The sequence below is a fragment of the Abrus precatorius genome, unplaced genomic scaffold, assembly GCF_003935025.1.
Source record: "Abrus precatorius isolate BTA unplaced genomic scaffold, Abrus_2018 Scaffold11, whole genome shotgun sequence".
Classification (NCBI taxonomy): Eukaryota; Viridiplantae; Streptophyta; class Magnoliopsida; order Fabales; family Fabaceae; genus Abrus; species Abrus precatorius.
Genome location: NW_020874303.1, coordinates 12,967,217 through 12,988,821, shown reverse-complemented (window position 1 = coordinate 12,988,821; position 21,605 = coordinate 12,967,217). Strand labels below are relative to the sequence as shown.

The following is a 21,605-nucleotide window of genomic DNA, read 5'->3' as shown; positions in this document are numbered from 1 at the left end:
GAGGAGGAAGAATTTGTTGATGACATTTCATCTGAGAATGATGATGGTAGCGTTGAACTATTAGAATAAATGAGTTAAGTTAAGTAGGTTAACAAATATTATGTTTCTATGATTAACTATTTTGAGTATTCACCAATATTAATCATGTTTGATAAAGATAATGATATTGGTTTCTAAACATATATTATATTTCATTCAGATATGGCAGGTAAAGGTAAGACAGGTGTTGTTCAACATCCTGATCATAGCAACACTCCTTCACTCCACCGCTCCTACTTCCACCTCCATACCAACTGCAATGCAGACCTCCCAGGCTAGGGGGCAAGAGCAGTTTATCACAGTGCTTAACCTTGGATATGTGGCTCTTCCTCTACAGTACAATAACTTTCACAGTGTACATCGCTAACTAGACATGCCACATTGTCCCTTTCTACACAAGTCATAGGCAAGAGATCCACTACTGTTGTAGCTGTAAGTGGGTAGCAATTATCACAGACCCAGGCATCATTAAGATCGCTTCTAGGTTTGAGATGGGATGGATCCACTTGGTAAGTTAAATTCAAAATATGGCTAATAACTCTATTTGATGTGAATGTTATAATAATTGTTATTTTATTGTGTATTCAATTGGTATCCATTGTAAAAGGGTCTCTACCAAGTAACGGATACCATCAAGAAGATATTTGATGCGTCATACACAACTTTTGCAAAGGTGCCAAAGGATATAAAGCTAGAATGGTTCAAATATTGGAAAGTAATAACAATCAATTAATTTGAGATAAGTGTAATTAGATATTGTTTCTCGTACTTGTATTAATTACTTTGTATTTCTGTAAAGCAACTTCTTCATTTTTCCTATGACGAGAAAATGATTTTCAAGGCCTACAAGAGTCCCACTGCAAAGCTACTAAGAGAGATGTACATTCAACCCATCATTTGCTGATTAGATAGCACCCAACTTCCTTCATGCATTGCATGAGTATTGAGATATGAATGAGTTTAAAAAATCTCTTCGTAAAGAACAAGACAAATATGACATCCAATAAAGGGAGATCACTACATACTGGTGACTTTACAACTTTAGGGTGAACGTGGTATGTGATTTTTAATTTTCTTTTAAAATTTATGTATTTAATTTATAATTGATATTTAAGACGATGGTTTAATTGAAATTAGAGGAGAAGTCATTGAAGAGGCCACCTACGCATGGAGATGTGTTCAAGGAAACACACATTCACATGGGAGACAAAACCCTGTGTTGATATACGATCTTAGACCACATATGTAAGTGGAGTTACTGACACTATATTTTTTATTAAAGATTTATTAAATTGTTCTTGAGACTAATATATATAATTATCTGCACTAAACTGTAAGATGACTATGTTCAAAGACTTGAGGAGACATCTTCTCTCAGGATCCAAAGTTCATTGGTGAGGATGATATGTGGTTAGAGACGGTGGGTGGCCTTTATAAAGGCCGCATTTATGGCATAAGGACCGCTTTGTAGACTCCATATCCTCTGCATTTGACACTAGAGATGCCCTTTCTTTTGCACCTAAGGAGGTGGAGGACATGGTCCGCACTCAGGTCCATGCCCTAAATGAAAAACTCCTGAAGCAGAATGAGGAGATGTGAAAGACCAAGAAGAGTGCATGGAAGAATAAGTGGACGAAGAAAATGGAGAAAAAGATAGAGAAAAAGGTGGTATTGAAGATGCAGAGGGAGATGCAACAACAAATACAGCAACAACATATGCAAATGCAATAGATGCATGCATACTTTGAGCTATTGAGAGCAAGCAGCTTCATACCTCTTCCTCCTTCTACACTAGCTCCACCACCACCAGTCTTTGACTCTATGTGACATTCCTCCTCCTCCGCATTTATGATAGTGATCACACACACTGGAACGCTCACTCTTGCCAGCGATAGTGATCATGCACACTTTGCTATATTGAGGAACTCTCTAGAACACTCACTTTCGCCAGCGAAAGTGACAACACGCATTTGTACTCTTCTGAGAAACTCTCTAGAACGCTCATTTTCACTAACAATAGTGATCACGCCCAGATTCCCCTTCATTTCCAAGCTCTGGAACAATCACTTTCACCAGGGAAAGTGATAACGCCCAACATATCTTTATCAATTATTGTTCCTTGTCTCCAAATTTGCTACTTTTCTTCTATCTTTCTCTCTTAATCCTCCAACCTTATGATCTCAACTCAGAGTTTCCTGCAAAATAGGTTCTAATTAGTACTTTTTACATTGAAAATTCACAAAATCTAAACAATTAAACTATTTAGAAATGAATTGAACATTTTATTATTTTTATGAGTTTTCCAGCTTTTTCCATCATGTTTTTCATATCAAATGTATTAAAAACTAAGGTAAAATACTAGTAAAATCTGCATTTATCAATCAACTAATTGATTATGTAGTAAAGTTCTATTTTAATAAACAGTCAACAATTCATTTGACAAAAAAATTAGTATTTTATGCTTGAAAAGGTATTGCGAGGACACATACAAAAGAAGTTAGTGAAGTCAACGTTCCAAAGTTTGAAGTTTAGAAGACAACTTAGTATGACTACAACCGAGATCAATGGTAAAAGTCGTTGAGTGATATTATCTTAAAATTTGTTTATTGCAACTTGCTCAAGGAAGTGTGTACCATAGTTTTTTTACTACATTGTTTAAATAATTAGAAGATAAATGGTATTAAGGGAGAACTTTATTAATTTTAGTGTTAATTATGTGTCTACAAGATGACAACTTTTGTATACAAAATTAATTCAAGGAATTGTCATGTTAAAGAGAATGGTTAACAGAGAACTACTCTCCAAAGTGAGCACTTAATATAGAAGTGCTTTCCAAAGTGTGATATCATAGAGCATTTAACAGAGAACTGCTCTCCAAAGTCTTTATTCAATAGCAGTTAATAAAGAACCATTCTCCAAAGTTTTTCTTAGAGAATAGTTTATAGAGAATTGCTTTTCAAGTGCATCTTAAAGAGTGTTTTGAAACTAGATTTTACAAGAGGGTAGGTTCGTAAACTTATGAACTACACATGAATGGGAGCTCATGAATGCTTGACCTGTAGGGGTGAACCAGGTGAGTGTAACAGGTGCTTTTATGGGAGAATGAGTTAGCCCTATCTCTTGACATGCCTCATTCTTGTAGGAGGTTGTTCAATTTCTTGAGATATAGGCTACGCCCAAGGGCAACTATTACCTCCTTTTCAAGACGCCTTTACTATACAAAAGCGCGTCTGAAAGCCCTCTAGGTCAAATACCACTCATGAGTTGTCATTTAGTTGAGTACTCTCTCAATTTTGTTTGAGCGTCATTCCCTCGCTCAAGTGTGCCAAGAAGCGCTCGTCTAAATGTGCTCCTTTGTGCTTTGTAGCATCCATGAATTACGAAGCTCCATCTTTCATCTCTGTGTCACGCTTTACGCTTGTGAACTTAGGGAGAACATTTATGGAAGATCATTATTGAGAGTAGATCTTTCATTCTTCTTTCTTATTCTCTAGAGGAGGTTACCCCACTTCCAAAGGATCAAACCTGAAAGAGGGAAAAAGTTCCCTTCACTTTTCATCCTCTATTCCTTATATAGCCTGCTTTGCCTTGCTCTCCAAGTAGCAAAATGTCCCTGTTAACTATCCCATCTTCATTATGAACCTTTCTATCATTCATTAAGACACCAGTTATAGCTTCCTGACATCATGTACATTTTTGGTTCTATCTTCTTTTGCATTGTAATCCTTCCTTTCCTTTTCCAGGAAGCATCATCAAAGAAGGCAAGCTAAAGCGACATTCTTCTTCTTACCAAGAGACTTCCTTACTTGTTCCTTTCATTCTAGAGCTATTTCCCATTCAATTAAATATGACAAGGAATTTTCTTAGCAACTTTTATTCATCAGTTAATAGGGCCGCTGCGCTGAAAAGTGGTCACTCTGCCTTAATTCGCTGAGTACTTCGTTTATCCCCTCTAATTGCACTCTACCTCCTTTTATCAGACACCCTGTTATGCCTTTTTAAATATGTTTTATTTCTTTCTCAGGTTGCGTGCTCTCACCTTTTCCATATTGTCCTTACTTTATTGTTTAGTTCCTAATAGTTGCCTTGTTGTGATTGGGCACGAGAGGTCGTGGCCAATCGCACTAACTCGTCCCTTACCTTTAATTTGTCAAGTTTCCTTTCCAACGTGCTTGTTACGAGAAGTTGTAAAGATCCTTCCAACTTTCCAAACATATTCTTCTTGCAAGGTTAATATCCTGAACGCTTCTTGATTAAGCTCATCACTTTGCAAGTCGCCCACCCTTTGGTGGGGAACGCTCTAAGGGTGCTTGCTTGCTACTAGATCTTGTATTTCCTTTCAAATCTCTACTTTAGATTATTGCTTGGCTACCTTTCTCTAGATTCCAATCTTTTGCCATTAATATTTTGTTCGATTCTCAACAGGTTCTAATATTCTTGTATGCACTCTACTAAGACGCTTTCTTTGTTTAGTCACACATGTTTACAACTTTCACTATCGTTTAGCTGCTGCTTTGTGAAGTGGAATACTTTCCTTTTTCTGAACAAATTCCTGTGCTCTTGAAGCTAGTGTTTGTCATGTCACAAAGGGTGGAACTTCTCAAATTTTTTATTTCATTTTCTTTAAACTTGACAAGCACTTTGAATATACCTCAAAAAATATATGTTGTGTTGTTTTTTTCAAGTTTGAGCCTTGTGTCTCGCTCTCAAGGACAAAGTGTCATTGTATATATATGGATATTATGCATGAATGTTATATGCAAATGTCGTACGTGAATGATATATGCTGATCTATGGATATCTATATTTATTATGCATGAATGCTTATGGGTGTATGTTGTGCATGAATGTATGTAATGCATGAGCGCTTATGGATGGATGTTATGTATGAAACACTAAAGGACATATTTTGTATTACTTTGTACTTTACTATTATTTCAGTAATTTTCACGCTTTCCTTTTGTTCATTATCTTAGTTGAGGTAGTCTTGTTCTTGTCGCGCTTGATTTTCATGGTGGAAAATGTCTACCTCTACACTTTCACATTGTGTGTTTCATTTTTGCACTTCTGCATTACGCATTTCATGTAGTGAGATAGAGGAACTGAGACTTTTATCTCTTTTTTTGCTTTTCTTGATCAGTCTCCCTTTTCTCCCTTTTACTTGTTCCAACTTGGCCAAGGTTGGTTGAGGGAGTTTCATGGTCGAGCATGTTTTAGAAAGGTTGCCCCTCCATGCTTTCAAATATCGAGACACTCTTATACCTTTCATTATGTGAGGGGAGCAAAGTATTAAGCATGTTTTGGAAAGCATCTTCCTTTGCTTTTTCCAAATACCAAGATAGTCATATCTTTTGTTGAATATTTGGAAGCAATTAGTTAAGAAAATAATCTCATGCAAGATAGTCATTTTACATAGTCAAGCATGCATGTTTGTCAAACAAATGCACTATTCATGCATATTACTCTATAATATCACTAATTATCGTGCAAACAACCAGTATTGTCATCTATTTGAAACACATAACAAGATGTAAGTATTATATTTGAAGTCAAGATCAAGTACTTATCTCTATGATGTTAACGTGTATACTTTGCATATGAGTAGTTTTGCGCTCTAACATAAGTGGTCAAGATTGAGTATTCATTTTGATGTACTCTTCAATTTTCACATAGCTCTACTACTATATTTGACTCGTTCTTCTTTCATAATTGTGGGTTCTATTACTTCTTGACATGTGTTTTTTTATTTAATTTTTCTTTCATGGTAATTCATGAGTTTCTTTTATAATTTAGTTCACTCCCTCAAGTCTAGTGCGCTTTCTACATAGTGCACTATCATGTTTCAATTTGCTTTATTGACAATGCCTTCTTCGCTAATTTTGGTGATTAGGAGACACTTGCTCCCTTTTTGTGAAGCATGGTTAGACTTGTTGTGGGCACATGAGATGTGCTTCCTTTATAATTCAGTTCGCTCCCTCAAGTCTACTGTACTTTTTGCATAGTGCGCTATCATATATCAATTTGCTCTATCGACAATGCTTTCTTTGTTGATTTTTGTGATTAGGAGACACTTGTTTCCTTTTCGTGAAGAGTGGCTAGACTTGTCGTGGGCACATGAGATATACTTCCTTTGTTTGAGACACTACTATCTTAATATCATTTGCCTATTACATGTTCACTTAAAGTACTTGTGTAAGGCCACTTTAGTCCAGCGTAATTTTTGCTCAATCATTTATGTGTCAACTATGCATTTAACATAAAGTAACTTTTACTCAAACCATTTTCTAATGTCAGCTACGAATTGACTCAAAGTCATTTTTGTCAATGTTCATCAAGTTGTCCAGCGACATGTACATAAAAAGTTATGTCATGTTATCTTTCATTCTGCCCCTTTTTAAAAAAAAGCAAAACTTGCTTCTATTTTGCTTAGTCACAATACAACAACAATAATTGGCCCACATCCTGCTGCACCATTTTTAGCTATCTGTGCAAACCAATTAACTTCAAGTAATATCCTAAATTTGTCTTTTCATGCTTCTAAAAATGCGCTTCCCCTTCTCCTTTTTACACGATTCCTCTACTCCATTTTTTATCTCATTTTATTATTACATTTTGGTTTAAGACATATCATAAGGCAATGAATAAGTGTGTCCTAATATTGCAAATAAGAGAGAGAAACTTATTTAGATTCTATGTTTGTTCATCTCTCCATCCTTCTTTCATGAGCACTCCTTAGTAAACTTGTTGTGTATATTCAAAATTATGAGGGCACGATAACAATGACTTGCATTGAATCTCCCCACTCTTTGGCCTTCCTTTCATTGTCATTCCTCTCATTCAAAATCATGAGCACTGTCATTCAACCATCATTGCGTCATTGGAAAGTCTGGTCTTACACATATCGCGCTATCTTGTTCTACAAAGTGAAGCCTTCACTCTTGTATGGATGCTCTCATAATAAGGGCATTCTTTCAGGCAAACGTTTTTCATTGGGTCAAATTGGCGTTCATATGATCAACGCATTTTCTCTTGTGGTTTATTAATTCTCCTTGGCATAAAATGAAAGCTTAACTCATTCTGGGAGTGTATGACTTGTTCAACACAAACTTTGCATTCTGCTTTCCTTAAGGACTTCTGCTGATATTATTATTCAATGCTCCTTCATTTGTTTTACCTTATGGATTTTGTGTTCACCCTCTATTGTATGAAAAGCGATCCAACCGAATGACACCATCCTCAGCGTCGCTGTGGGTTATTGCGCTTGAGTTCCTTTCATTTCCAAGTGTACTTCTCCAGTACAGTCCCTAATTATTCCAGAACTAGATTTTACAATAAGGTAGGTTCGTAAACTTATGAAGTACACATGAATGTGAGCTCATGGACACTTGACATTATAAGGGTGAACCAAGCGAGTGTAACAAGTGCTTTGTGGGGGAATGAGTTACCCCCATCTCTTGACATGTCTCATTCTTGTAGGAGGTTGTTCAATGTCTCAAGATGTAAGCTACGCCCAAGGACAATTGTTACCTCTTTTTCAAGGCTTAGAACACCCTTATTAGAGAGAAGGGCGCCTGAAAACCCACCAGATCAAATACCACCTGTGAGTTCTCCTTTAGTTGAGCGCTCTCTCAACTTTACTTGAGTGTTATTCCCTCACTCAAGTGTGCCAAGGAGTGATCGTCCGAATGCGTTCCTTTGTGCTTCACGACATCCGTAAATTACAAAGCTCCATCTTTCATCTCTATGTAACGCTCTGAGCTTGTGAACTTAGGGAGTGCACTTATGGAAGATCATTATTAAGCGTGAATCCTTCATTCTTCTTGCTTATTTTCTCGAGGAGGTTACCCCACTTTCAAAGTACCAAACGTGAAAGAGGGAAAATGGTCCCTTCACCTCTCATCCTTCATTCCTTATATAGTTTGCTTTGTCTTACTCTCCAAGAAGTAAAACGTCCTTGCTAACTATCCCATCTTCATTATGAACCTTTCTATCATTCACTAAGGCACTGGCTATGGCTTCTTTCCTTCTTGACACATGTCCATTGTTAGTGCTATCTTCTTCTACACTCTAATCTTTCCTTTCTTTTTTCGAAGAGCATCATCATAGGAGGTGAGCTAAGGCGACGTTCTTCTTCTTCCCGAGAGACTTTCTTTCTTGTTCCTTTCACTCTAGAGCTGTTTCCCATTTAATTAAATATGACAACGAATTCTATTAGCAACTTTTACTCATCAGTTAATAGGGGTGTTGTGCTGGAAAGTTGTCGCTTTGCCTTAGTCTGCTAAGTCCTTCACTTATCTCCTTTGAGTGCACTTTGCCTCCTCCCTATCATGCCTTTTTAAATATGTTTTATTTTTTTCCCTAGGTTGTGTGTTCTTACCTGTCTCACATTGCCCTTACTTTATTGTTTGGTTCCTAGTATATCTTAATTGGCAAATTATAAAGTGAAATTTAATGTAGTGATATCAAGTATTTTATTTTCTACTCTTATAACAATCTTATGAGTTTAAACTTGTCTCCTTATTCTCAACATTTCTAATGAATTTACTAGTAAATGCTTACACAAAATACAATAAATACAAAAAAAAATAAAAAAAATTATGAGAAAATTTAGAGATAAAATTTGTTTTACAAAAATTAATGAAATTTAAAATTGTAAAATCTAATCAAACTCACTATTTTTTTTTCAAATTTTTTATTTTCTTATTTTACTAATAATTATTTAAATAAATATTTACTTTACTTAATGACTTAAATAAAACCACTCTAATTTAATTTGAACTAAAACTAACTTTAAACATTATTTATTTGGTAGAATGTATCAAATTTAAAAACTTATTTTTTCCTTACTCTAATTTATACTATGTGAGTTGATAAACTTTTATTTTATTATTAAAATATTTTAAAAATAAAATAATTATTTTATTTTTATAGTATAATTTTTATTAATATAACTTTATAATTAGATGAGGATAGTAATATATAATTTTTACATTACTATTTCAATTAGATTCCTAAAATAAGTACTTTTTCACATATAACATTCAATTACAAATTATGATTTATGTGAAACAGTTAAATTTGAACAATACAAATTAAGTTTAAAATTTTGCCAAAAGATTAATTAAAAACTTATTTACTTTGGTGTGGATTAAATCTTTTCTGAAAGTATTGCCTAATAGAATGCGTTATGTTCAATTTCATCAAATATCTTTTGTTTTATTTTAAAAGAAAAATCTTTTGTTTTCTTTTCGAGAGAGAAAAAACATGTCAAGGGTCTAATTTTTAATTTTATCTCAACAATGTTTAAATAACTAAACATATTATCATTAAATTAAAATATTTTAAATAGAAAATAAAAATATTTTAAAATAAAAAATAAAATATAAATTTTATAAATATTTTAAATTTGATAATTTTTTAAAAGTATATATTTATATTATTAATAATATACATTCTTAATTTAAAGAACTAAATTTTAAAAAAATTAAAAAGCATTACAAAAATATGCTCCAAATGAAAAAACACGTAACATAGTAAAAAAATAGTTATTAAAATAATTTTATTCATAAATAAGGTAAAAAAATTATTTTATTCTATTTTATCACATTTATTTATTTTGTTTGTTTACCGTTGGATCCTAAGTAGCACCCTATTTTTGTGTTTTTGGGGAAAAATTAGCACTTTGTTAGTGGAGTTGAGTGCAAGGGGTAAAAGCCTGGCTTTCTCCATGCTGCATTGATCCCGCCTACAGTATATATATATACACACACGCAAGTTCCGTTTGTTTTAGGGTTTGTGAAAGGGTTTAAGTACACTCATGGCTTTCAACGCTAAGCAAAAGGGTAAAGAAGAAGAAGAACCTTACAAAATGGAAGAAGAAGAAGAAGAAGACGATGATGAAGAAGAACAAGTGTGGGACGATTGGGAAGGAGACGAGGGAGACCCACAATTAGAATTTCTCTGTCTGTTCTGTGATTCCCACTACGGTTCGTGCGGTTCCTTGTTCGACCATTGTGCTTCCCTTCACCACTTCGATTTCCATGCCATTAGAAAAGCCCTTAACTTGGATTTCTATGCCTCCTTCAAGATCATTAACTTTATTCGCTCTCAGGTTACCATTGCTTCCCTCCCCCCCTCCCCACTCCCCTGTGTTTTTCCGAATCCTGTGTGGGATTAACAAAGTTGAGAAATTAAGATTTAGTTTTGGTCATGTCTCCAGCAAGAAAGATGCCAAACAATTATAATAGGAGTGACCGTTATTTTTTGTAGGCTCTATCAATTTTACCTTTTAATTATCATAATATAACATTATCTTACTAACACTTAAGAGAATCCAGATTCCTTGCTGTGAATGTTTCTTGAAGTTAGATTTTTGGGATAGACGAATTGGATTCTCGAGAAATGAAATTGACACGTGTTTTGAATTTCACAGAGTATGCAATTTAAGTGTTGAGCGAGGGCAGTTTAGCATGATTTTTGGTTGTTGTTCTATGCTTTATCATTAATTTAGGGATTGATCATGCAAATTTCCTTGTCTTTATTTGTTGCTTTGGTTTACGGAAAAATTGGAAGAGGTAAATCTTTAGCTACATGTAGATGTTACAATTTTCTTGATTCTGTCCTTTTAACTTTCTATCTTTGTTTCTTTTTCATCTGGTAAATAATCCTTAAATGATAAATTGACTGTTTCGTATGTGGACTAAATGTAAAATTTCAGTAAACTAGGAGTGTGTAGGTTTACTTGTGGATCTTGCTAATCCATGCTTCTGATTTATTTTTCCTAGGTGGCCGAGAGAAGATGTTGGAGCTGTGGATTAACATGTCAGTCCAACAATGACTTGCAGAATCATTTGCATGATGTGACCAACTTTAATGATATAAAGAAGGCTCTGTGGGATGATGATAGATATCTAAAACCTTTCATGCAAGATGATTCTCTATTGTACAGTTTTGGTGAATGCGGCGAAGAAGGTGAAGATGAGCAAATTACTCCGATGGATGAAGATCTTTTGAGGGATTTGATGATAACTGAAGAGACATTCCGTGACGATCAAAGTGTTGCAATAAAAGTGGGGGTTAATGGTGGTGAATATGATGCTTGTAGAAGAATGGAAACTGCTTCTGCTTCTAATGATTGTTTGAACTGGGCTAGTCCTTCAAACAAGGAACTTAGTAATGGTAAGGATTCAAGCGGAAATGTTTCATGCAGTGATAGGGATCCAGAAGAAGGTTATTCAATGGCTTATTCTCAAAATCACATTGCAAAGCATATTATGAAGGTTAATGAAAATTATTTTGGGTCTTACAGTTCATTTGGTATCCATCGAGAGATGTTAAGTGATAAGGTATAAGATGTGCTTCTCATTTGTTGGCTTCAAATTTAAGTGAATTGTTGTGTAGCCATGCTATCACTGTTTCATGGAAGTAATATCTATCTTTATGTAGGCGAGAATGGATGCCTATGGGCAAGCAATTTTGAAGAATCCCTCTCTAATAAATGGTGCTGTGGTTATGGATGTAGGTTGTGGAACTGGAATCCTCAGGTGAGAAATATCATTGACTTTTGTCCAATGTATCATACCACACTCTATACTCTAGCAACATCCTGGGTAATACCTTTTATAGAGTTTTATATTCACACAATGACACATCTGTTGATAGTTTATGGTAGAAGGATGATGTCTTCTTAGTAAATCTTTCAGAAAAGAAAATTGCTCAAGATTTCCAATATTGTGTACATAGTTGGGAGCACTGGGTTATTATCTACATGACATTAAACTTGTGTTTTAACTCATACACTTGATCTTAGGTAAGGAAATCGTGTCAAATTAGTAAACTTGTTTTTGGGCAACCTTGCTAGTTTACATCTATTCTACGAACATAGCTAAACAAAAGTAAAATCAGTTTTTCACGCCAAATTAACACTTTGGAATTAGGGCACCATTTTCTTCCTTCTCTACAAGTTGTGAAACACCTCAAATTAGGGCTCCAAAATCACATTGTCATTATATGATTTGGCTATTTAAGTATGCTTTTAACTTTGTTATTGTATTTTGTTTCATTACTATGGCTTTTTGAATATTAATTTTGCATGAGGTAAACTCTTACTAGTTTATTATTTCAGTTTACGGACATTCCATGAGGTAAAAGTAAACTCTCAAGGTTAACAACCTTAATTTATGGACTTTACAGAGTTGGGGCATGATGAATCTGATTTTATAAATTCTTAATGTTTATTTCACACTTATGTTATTCTACATTTGTTAAAAAACAAAAAATTTGATAACTGTCCAAGGGGAGTTTGTCTCTCAGCTCCTTATCTATCATTGCTTTCTTATTAAATACTTGAGGAAAAGAAAATTCCTTCAAATTACCATTATTGAGTATATAAGTTGGAGGCATTGGGCTCCTTTTCCATCAACCATAGATTTTGCAATTAGAAAACAGCGTGTTTTGAAAGAACCCCATTCTGTTTTTCTAAATTGCAAGGGTAGAAAGGTCATTTACTACCCTTTATGAAACCTATATATCTAACTTCATCTTCTCTGCACCACGCTCTTCTCTGCACAGTAACAAAAGTTGGGCCTCAAAGCAGTTTCTCACTTTCTCCCCTCCTCTCCAACACACCCATCTGATTTGGCTGGCCAAATCAGCTTTTCCGGTGTCTCCTCTTTGGCGTCTCTGTTCACCAGAAAAATCAGTTTTTCGGGATCTCCCCTGTTTTTCTGTTCACTGATCACTCTTGTTTCAAGCTCTTTTTTCTGTTCATCCTCTGCTTTGCTGTTCAAGCTCTGGTTTTCTGTTGATGCTATGCTTTTTTGTTTGCACTCCTTCATTATTCATGATTTCATGTCCTGTATTGCTGAAGGAGATAAAGCTCGGTTTTTTCTGTCATCCTCTGCAATTCTGTTCAAGCTTTATTTTTCTGTTCATCCGCTGCCTTGCTGTTCAAACTCTGTTTTGCTGTTCATGGTTTGGTTATGATTATGTGATTAATTTTTAAAATTTCTTGAGCATTTATACTAAAATTTTGTATACATAACATATTATATATGCATATTACAAATTTTTAAATAGCGATCATCTCATTATACACTATTCCACTACAGTGTTTTAAGAGTCAACGATTTGCATTATCCGAGATTAAAAACTATGTTTGTAATAACAGCTTTGACAAAGTCAGGATATGATGAATTTGGTTCTTAATATTCCTATGTCAATGCTCATTTATTTTATTCTACATTTCAAAAACAAAAAGCTGATAACTATTAAAGGGAAATTTATCTCTTAGCTACCTAACAAACTCATGCATTGTTTTTTTTTTCTCCTCACTATATGTAATGGCTTTTTTGCATTGGTTTGAGCTAGATTAGCTGTGGATCTACTTGGTACTCTTTTGGGTTCTATTATGATGGTATGGACTTCAGCAAATTACTTTATTTGGAAAGTATAAAAAATCATCTTTAAGAGAAGTTTCCTAAAAGAAGGGCTTAGCCTCCTAGGTTTACCTCTCACCATGGTAGTCAAAATTGAGATTCTACATAGGATCGGAGAAAGGGTCAAAGATTGTAACTTGTAGGATTGTAACACGAATTGTAAGATTCTACAAAATTGTATGTAAGTATATAAAATAGTATAAATAGGAAGAAAACAAAGGCATTAATGAAACTAAAACATAATCCAAAGCAAATACAAAATACATTAAAAGTACAAACTTTAAAGGATGAATCTTTGTTCATCAAAGAAACTTAAATATAATCCCAATTAAACACATGATCTAAATCAAAGTCCAAACTTTAGATATTTATTTTATCATATCTAAAATATTTTGATAAGAAAAAATGTTAGAATCAATTTCATCTTCCTTAGGGCCATCCTAAATTGTCCATATTAGGAACATCAACAACATCTTGATTTGAACCTTGGTCTAAATCTAAGTCCTCATATTCGTTTAGACCATCAACATCCTCCTTGATGACCTCATCCTCCAAATTGTCTTCTAGGTCCAAATCTTCATAGATTCTTCCATCATTATTTTTCAGTATCCATTCATCATCAAATTGAATATCTTTTACATTTATGTCAAGATCTTTCACTCTCTTAGCTGTCCTCTTTTTGGCCAATTTTGAAATTTTCATTACAAATACAACATTGTTCATTGTATTTTGCTTCAAACGGTTTATTCTTTTAGTATGCACGTAAACAAATAGTAATATATGAAATTATAATTTAAGATAAAAAATAGTTGATAAGTACATAATTTTAAAAAAAAGATCTCTAGTTACCATCTCAAAGCCACTCTAGTTATGTTTACACTCATAGGAACTACATGTCAAGCTTAGTATCTGGATAGCAAGTCTTTGAAGCTCAGGATGCTTATCTCCATGAGACACCCACCAATTAGTTGGCAGATGCATATCAATAGTATTTCTAGCTAAATGACTATCAAAATTACTAGCTTGCTTTTTAAATAAATCAAGTTGATAATCAATTTTATATTGTTCATCTTCTTCAAGCACCATCCTTGTTAAACAATTATATAATCCATGCATAACTTCGAGATCAACCTTAAATTTAGGACTACAGTGCATCATAGGGTTAAGAAAATAATCTGTAGCATGCAAAGGCCTATGAAGTTGTTTGTCCCATCTTTTATCTATGATATTCCATATAGGTAAATAATTAATAAAAGAGGAAACAAAAAAGAATGAAATAAATTGAATTACTTGTCAAGATTCAATATACAAAACTACATAGATTATAAAATATTTACTAATTTAATTTGATAGTAGTTACCTTTTCTTAACACCATTGAAAGCAGTTTGAATATTCTTTTTAGCTTGATCCATTGCATCATAAATAAAGTCTGTTGTCTCATCTGCATCAACCATTTAAAGAACTTTGATAAGAGGAAATGTAGCCTTCAAACAAGTAATAATGTCCTTCCAAAATAATTTATTCAAAACCAATTCTTCTATAACTCCCCTATCTCTTGTCTTTGCAAACTTGGAGGACTTCCATTCATTAGATGTGAACATTCTTATCTAAGCAGTTTTATTTTTTTTGAAGACACCTTAGAGTCAAATAAGATGTGACAAAATGAGTAATTTCAGGCCTCACCAAATCTTTGCCATGATAAAATGTTGCAATAAAGAAATAAGACCCATAGTTGAATAGAATGTAGATTGTAATTTTTCTATCTTTTGCAATTGTCCCTTTGTGAATGAGTATCTTCTTCTCAAAGTCTTCTAACATCAAATCAAGACAATGTACCGCACAAGGAGTCCAATAGAAGTGTTTCTTTTTTGCATCAACATCTCCCATGCAACTTTGTAATTTGTTGCATTATTAATCATAACTTGGTCTACATTTTTCTCTCCAATCTCTTCAACTACATCATCAAGCATTTTAAAGATTTTATCAGCTGTTTTTATATGAGATGCAAAATGGACTTAAAAAAAAGTTCTTTTAGGACTGTTTATCAAGAAGGTCAATATTGTTCTTCTCTTGTTAGTCCATCCATCAGTAATCAATGTGCATCCAATAGTATTCCATTCAGCTTTATGTTCTAATCTCTTGTCAACTCTATTTCCTTCTTCAAATACTTTACTCTAATCTCATGATAGCTTGATGGTTTAAATCCAAGACCATGACTAGCAATTAAATCACCATAATCGGAAATTCATCACTTCTTGCCATATTGAATGATATGGCATTATTATAAAAAAAACCTTCCAGTTGCTTGATAAGCTGCGACTCTTATAGTCTTGTTGAACATGCTGGTGTTTTTTGCTTGGGTGCTTGCACCCCTTTTCTGAAAAATATTTCCTCCTCCAAACGCCTCATTCTCACTAGATTTTCTTTTATTTCCACTACTTGTATCTGAAGTCTCGTTCTCAATCTTCTGGACAGAAGCACTAGAATTTGATCTTTTATTCAATTTTTCTTGCATACTTACAAGTGAGTCCCATATTCCCTTCCTCACCTCATTTGGAACAGATTTGCATGCTCCAACATCTTTGGCTGTTTGAGCCAAGTGATGCTTCAACTGATAAGCACCTCTGCTTACCATCTTTTGACAATATTTGCATTGGATTCTTCTTGTACTTTGCAATCCCATGTTGCCATCCTACATCACTTGTTTCTCGGTGCATTCTTTGGTAATGGCTGAGAAGGAGCTTGACTAGGACTAGAACTACCAACTGCAGTTTTCTATGAAGTTAGTCATTTTGTCTATATAAACAACACAACAGCCAAACAACTCCCACAAACACAGGCACCCACCCACAACTGAAGTATTGCGCATGGACAACACCCACTACAACTGAAGTCTTGTGCATGGACAACACCCACCCATAGAGCAGGGAAAAAAAGAGAAGAGAACAACAGAATAGAGCATAGGCTGCGCAGTAGATCAAAACAGGGTTGTGTGAAGTGGAACAAAATCTCAAAGCATAGGAAACCTTTAGGGAAGCAAGTTCTGAATTGATTTTAGGCTTTCAATAGGTTTTTAGCAAACCAGGTCACAAAGTGGGTCATGGGTCATTGGATAAAATATTGGGTTTTTTAACATGGTGGGATCATCTAAGCTTACTGATTTTATGATCCGGCACAGCAATTCCACCCGATCTTGCTGCGTCATGATTTTGTCACTGAGCTAGCACAAAGACAGGGATGAAGATCGCAAAATTGTGCGATTTTACAAGGCAGCACATGATTTTGACTACCATCCTTCTCACCTATTACATGAAAAACATAGCCTGCTCTTTTCATCTTTAGGGTGAGTCTTGTGACCTGGGGTTTATGGGTTCAAAAATCCTAGAAACCACCTGTTCACTTGCAGGGGTAAGGCTACATCTATCATCCCTAGATCCCATGTACTCGGTTTCCCTTTCTTTTATATATAAAATTAATTGATGCACCATGGTAGTCTTATATGTAGATGAGTGCTTTGAAATATACTAAGTGGTTTCTCAGTGAACTAATCAATTGCTACGCAGAGTTATATTTAAGCGTTATACTGGCTCTCTTTATGCCCTGTTCTCTCTCTCTCTCAAGATTGAAGATTTCATCAACTTAATTCATGGTAGTCATAGAAGTCATTTATCATGTTCCATATGCTTTTCCTCAGATTGATAGACTCATAGTAGTTAATAGCGACCATAACAGTGTAACAGCCCCTGCCGCTATTCCTCTTGCATAGTGTCGTAGTTCAGTGTAGCGGCTGGAGCGGCATTAATCACAGCCAAAATTGCAGAAAATCGCGGCTCTTGTGGCCACTATTTGATGTACAACAGAAATGTCAAATTTACCTTTGTTCTCTTAACATTAGAAGGCTTTTAAGGGGGGGCAATTTGTTGGTCTCTGCTTGTAAGTTGGTTTTTGGGGTCTATGTATGTGTTCACCTACCATATTTATTGCGCTGTCATTGTAAGTTTGTGACAGATTTGCTATTCTTTTTTCTGTAGCCTATTTGCAGCAAAAGCAGGGGCTTCAAGGGTTATTGCAGTTGAGGCTAGTGCAAAGATGGCAGCGGTGGCATCTCAGGTATAGGTTTCCTGCTTGGTAGTTTCTATAATTTCCTGTTCAACTACATGTCTAGTTGCATGCTCAATTCTTTTACCCATTCTTTTCCTTTTAATTTAGGTTGCAAAAGATAATGGTCTTTGGCTAAGTAAAGGCCAAAATGGAGTCAATGCCCTCCAGAAGGGAGTTGTAGAAGTGGTTCATGGTATGGTTGAAGAGATTGATAAAACAGCTGAGCTTCAACCTCACAGTGTTGATGTATTACTCAGTGAATGGATGGGATATTGCCTGTTGTATGAATCCATGCTTGGTTCAGTGCTTTTCGCACGGGAGCGGTGGTTGAAGCCTGGCGGTGCCATTCTTCCTGACACAGCAACTATTGTGAGTCTCCCTTCTTTTCACCCTTCATTTGTTTCATTTTCACAAATTTTCCTCAGGGGTTGTCTGTACTGTTAAGTTTATGTAGTATATTTATTATTCCACCTTTTCTAGTTTGTTGCAGGGTTTGGAAAAGGAGCTACAAGTCTTTCATTTTGGGAAAATGTGTGTGATTTTGACATGTCTTGCATTGGGAAAGAGCTTGTCATAGATGCTGCCCGAATTCCTATAGTTGATATTGTGGACTCTCAAGATTTAGTTACCAGTTCTGCGATTCTTCAGGTTGGTGCGTTTTGCTAATGTGATTGTTTTGCAAGACATTATTAATATCATAGCAAATTTTTTATTCCATTTTGAAATCACCTTGAGGATATTTAAGTTTTTTATTTGCATAAAACGTTTTATTATCGTGGGTTAAATGATGAAAATTATTTTATTCAGTAGAAAATGTCTCCTAGGTTAGAAAGCAATATCATCTCAACTCTTCCTTACTATGCCCCTGTTCCATGCCTGTATAAAAAGAAATGCCAATTTTATTTTATTTCTTTTATATATCAATGCATTTTTGCAAATGAAAATCAAAAGTATTATCCATTTCTAGATACATAACTCATTTTGGCTCATTCTTTAATTGTGGTCTTACGTGTATGCGCGCAATGCAAAGCAATATTTTGGGGGAAAAAGGGGGGAGGGGTAATTTTCCAGGATAATTTTTTTATAATAAACTCTACCCATTTTATAGTAGTTTCAAATTGACTGTTGAAATGCGTTTATTTTGTCACCAGACCTTTGACTTGGCAACCATGAAGCCTAATGAAGTGGATTTTACTGCAACTGCTACCTTGCAATTGAAACCAACTGCTTCAGATAAAAATGAAATGCGTTTAAATTCTAAAACATGCTGCTGGTGTCATGGTGTTGTCCTATGGTTTGAAACTGGATTTACAAGCAGATTCTGTCGTGAAACGCCAGTTGTGTTATCCACATCACCTTACACACCAAGAACACATTGGTCACAAACAATTTTGACCTTTCGGGAACCAATTGCAATGGGATCTGGAAAAGAAAACGGGGGTAAACTGGAAGCAATTGGCACTGACGTGTATCCTGCTGTGAAGATTGATTTGCGTGTCAGCATTGTTCGTTCTACAGAGCATCGCAGCATCGACATTTCCTTAGAAGCTGCTGGTGTTGATCCTGATGGCCGGAGACGCAGTTGGCCTGCTCAGCCTTTTTCTCTTCATTAGGAAGCACGACAGAAGCAAAGATCATTTGTACTGGTAGTTTTTCTTGTTGGCACAGTTAGAATCAGTTTTGGAATGTTGTTGCTGTAATTGCTAAAATTTAAGTTTCTCTTGTACAATGGAAATAGCTACTTCTGCATGCTCTTTGAACGCCAGACCCTGCCCAATATATAATGTTTCTCTAATTCATATTTATTAAAAAAAAAATGCAAAACTTAGGGGCAGTACTTAAAACATTTGATTTCTTAAGAACAGTTTTTTTTTTTAAATATAATATAATATAAAAGAAATCAAACATGCTCTTGGTGTTTGGTACTGTTCTATTAAAATTGGAGTATCACATCTGTCCAATAAAAATCGGTATTAAAAGTTGGCATTAGTTATGAAGGTAAAATTATGTTCAGAGGTCAATATCAAAATTATCTAAAATATTGTGCCTAAAGATCTTAATTACAAAAAATTGTATTGCATATAATTAATTATAAGTTGGAAACTTACGTAGTGTCTTAGAAAAACAAAATAATGAACAAGACAAAACGACTCTTTTACGGCTGATTTGGTTGATTTTGGATCAAAATCCCCCAATCTCAATGCAACTATGTGAGTTTTCTTCCCCGCTTGTTTTGATTGAAACTCAAGTAAATTGAGTGGCGGGTTCTACTAGTTTGTGGGTAGGTAGAAATGATTTAGGCTTTGTAATTGCTACCAGTCAACCAAATATGCGTCACTAACATTCACAACCACCGTCAAAGAAAGAGACCCATAGTTTACTAAAATCACACCACAAAGTAGTCATCATCCATTGTTTACAACCATCATTCGAACAATCAGTTGGAGCAATGTTCGGAGTAAAAATATCTCAGCAGTAAAGGTTAAAGGAAGGAGAACACAAAGTGAGAGAACAATGTGAATCAAAATAAAGAAAGGATTACTATTATTGAATCAATATGACTCAAATTACAAAAATGTTAAACAAGGTATATATATGGAAGAAAGAGTAACAAACTACTTCATATCTATATAATATAACTAACTGAAAACTAATAATAGATATAAGAAACAATTTTAACTAACTTTATCCTTAACATGATCATTACTCTCAATATCTCCCCTCAAAACTTATGGGAACATAATTGTGAATCCTAAGTTTGAATCTACAATTAAAAAAGGAAATTTGTGATAAAGCCTTGGTAAGAACATCAACAGTTTAAGCACCGAATGAGATGTGATTTACTTTAATTTCCTTAACTATAACTTTGTCTCTGACAAAGAACAAGTCAATTTCAAAATATTTGGTTCTTGAATGGACAATAGGATTTGTAGGTAAAAAAACAACTCTTAAATTATCATAATGAATAGTTGCAGTTTGGTGAATAGAATGAAGCTCAATTAGAAAATATTTTATCCAAACTAATGCAACAGTAACAACAGGTAGACTCCTATATTTGACTTCAGTGCTAGATTTAGAGACTATATATTATTTCTTCGAAGACTATGAAATGATACTAGAGTCCAAAAAACACAATAGCCTAATGTAGATTTCCTTTCAAAATCAATTCCCTAATTTAAATCAGAAAAAGCTAGGAGGAGCAATGTGGGTGATTTGACCATAGTAAGCCTATAAATGGATGTTCCTTTTAGGTATCTCAAGATTCTCTTAACTAGGATCCAATGAGATGCTTTGGAATTATGCATGAACTAACATACTTAGCTTATAAAAAAGACTATCTCAAGTTTGGTGAAAGTGATGTATTGTAAGGCACCAACCACTAATCTATAAAGAGTTGGATTCTCAGTTGGTTTATATTAGACATGTTGACTTTGGCAAGAAGGTCATTAATTTACTTTTCTTGAGAAGAACGAAGACCTCCAAAAGCAGTAGGCTTATCTTGAATACCTAGAAAATAGTTAAGAGGACCAAGACCCTTTAATGGAAAGGAATGAAATAGGGATTAGATGAGTTTGTACAAAATGTGGGAGTTGCTAGTGATGATGACTATATCATTTATATACACCAATACTAAAGTAGTAGTTTTTTTTGGATGAAGTTGATTGTAGAATTAAGAGATAAAACATAGAGCGAGCGAGACAAATTAGTGTATTGGAATTAGATTGATCCTCCTCAATGTGTATAGACCCTTATATTTATAAGGATACATATGTAACCTTAATGGGCCAAGCTCGTTATTATAATACTAACATAAACCCTAATTCTAATAAGTTTATTATAACTATGCATAACATCCCCTCTCAAGCAAGTTGGAGCATAAATATTAATCATGCCCAGCTCATTACAAATATAATTGCTACGTGTTCCATTTAAAGCCTTTGTAAACACATCTGTTAGTTGGTCGTCTATCCTAACATGAAAGGTGGATATAAACTTATACTAAACTTTTTCTCGAATAAAGTGACAAT

At 34.5% G+C, this 21,605-nt stretch overlaps 1 protein-coding gene across 1 annotated transcript; it reads left to right on the top strand.

Annotated features, from left to right (window-relative positions):
* Positions 1–9,680: 9,680 nt before the first annotated feature.
* Positions 9,681–19,417, top strand: LOC113855095 (probable protein arginine N-methyltransferase 3). Its single transcript, XM_027486567.1, has 7 exons — positions 9,681–10,150; positions 10,824–11,384; positions 11,485–11,582; positions 17,508–17,586; positions 17,686–17,946; positions 18,058–18,225; positions 18,729–19,417. Exons 1-7 carry the CDS (start codon positions 9,857–9,859, stop codon positions 19,188–19,190), a joined length of 1,923 nt encoding a protein of 640 aa, XP_027342368.1. The 5' UTR covers positions 9,681–9,856; the 3' UTR covers positions 19,191–19,417.
* Positions 19,418–21,605: the final 2,188 nt, after the last annotated feature.

Excerpts from the sequence above, each read along its gene's own strand:
- LOC113855095 (XM_027486567.1), top strand. The coding sequence starts at position 9,857 with ATGGCTTTCAACGCTAAGCAAAAGGGTAAAGAAGAAGAAGAACCTTAC. Across the intron at positions 10,151-10,823 it reads TTAACTTTATTCGCTCTCAG|GTGGCCGAGAGAAGATGTTG; the intron begins GTTACCATTGCT and ends TATTTTTCCTAG. Across the intron at positions 11,583-17,507 it reads TGTGGAACTGGAATCCTCAG|CCTATTTGCAGCAAAAGCAG; the intron begins GTGAGAAATATC and ends TTTTTTCTGTAG.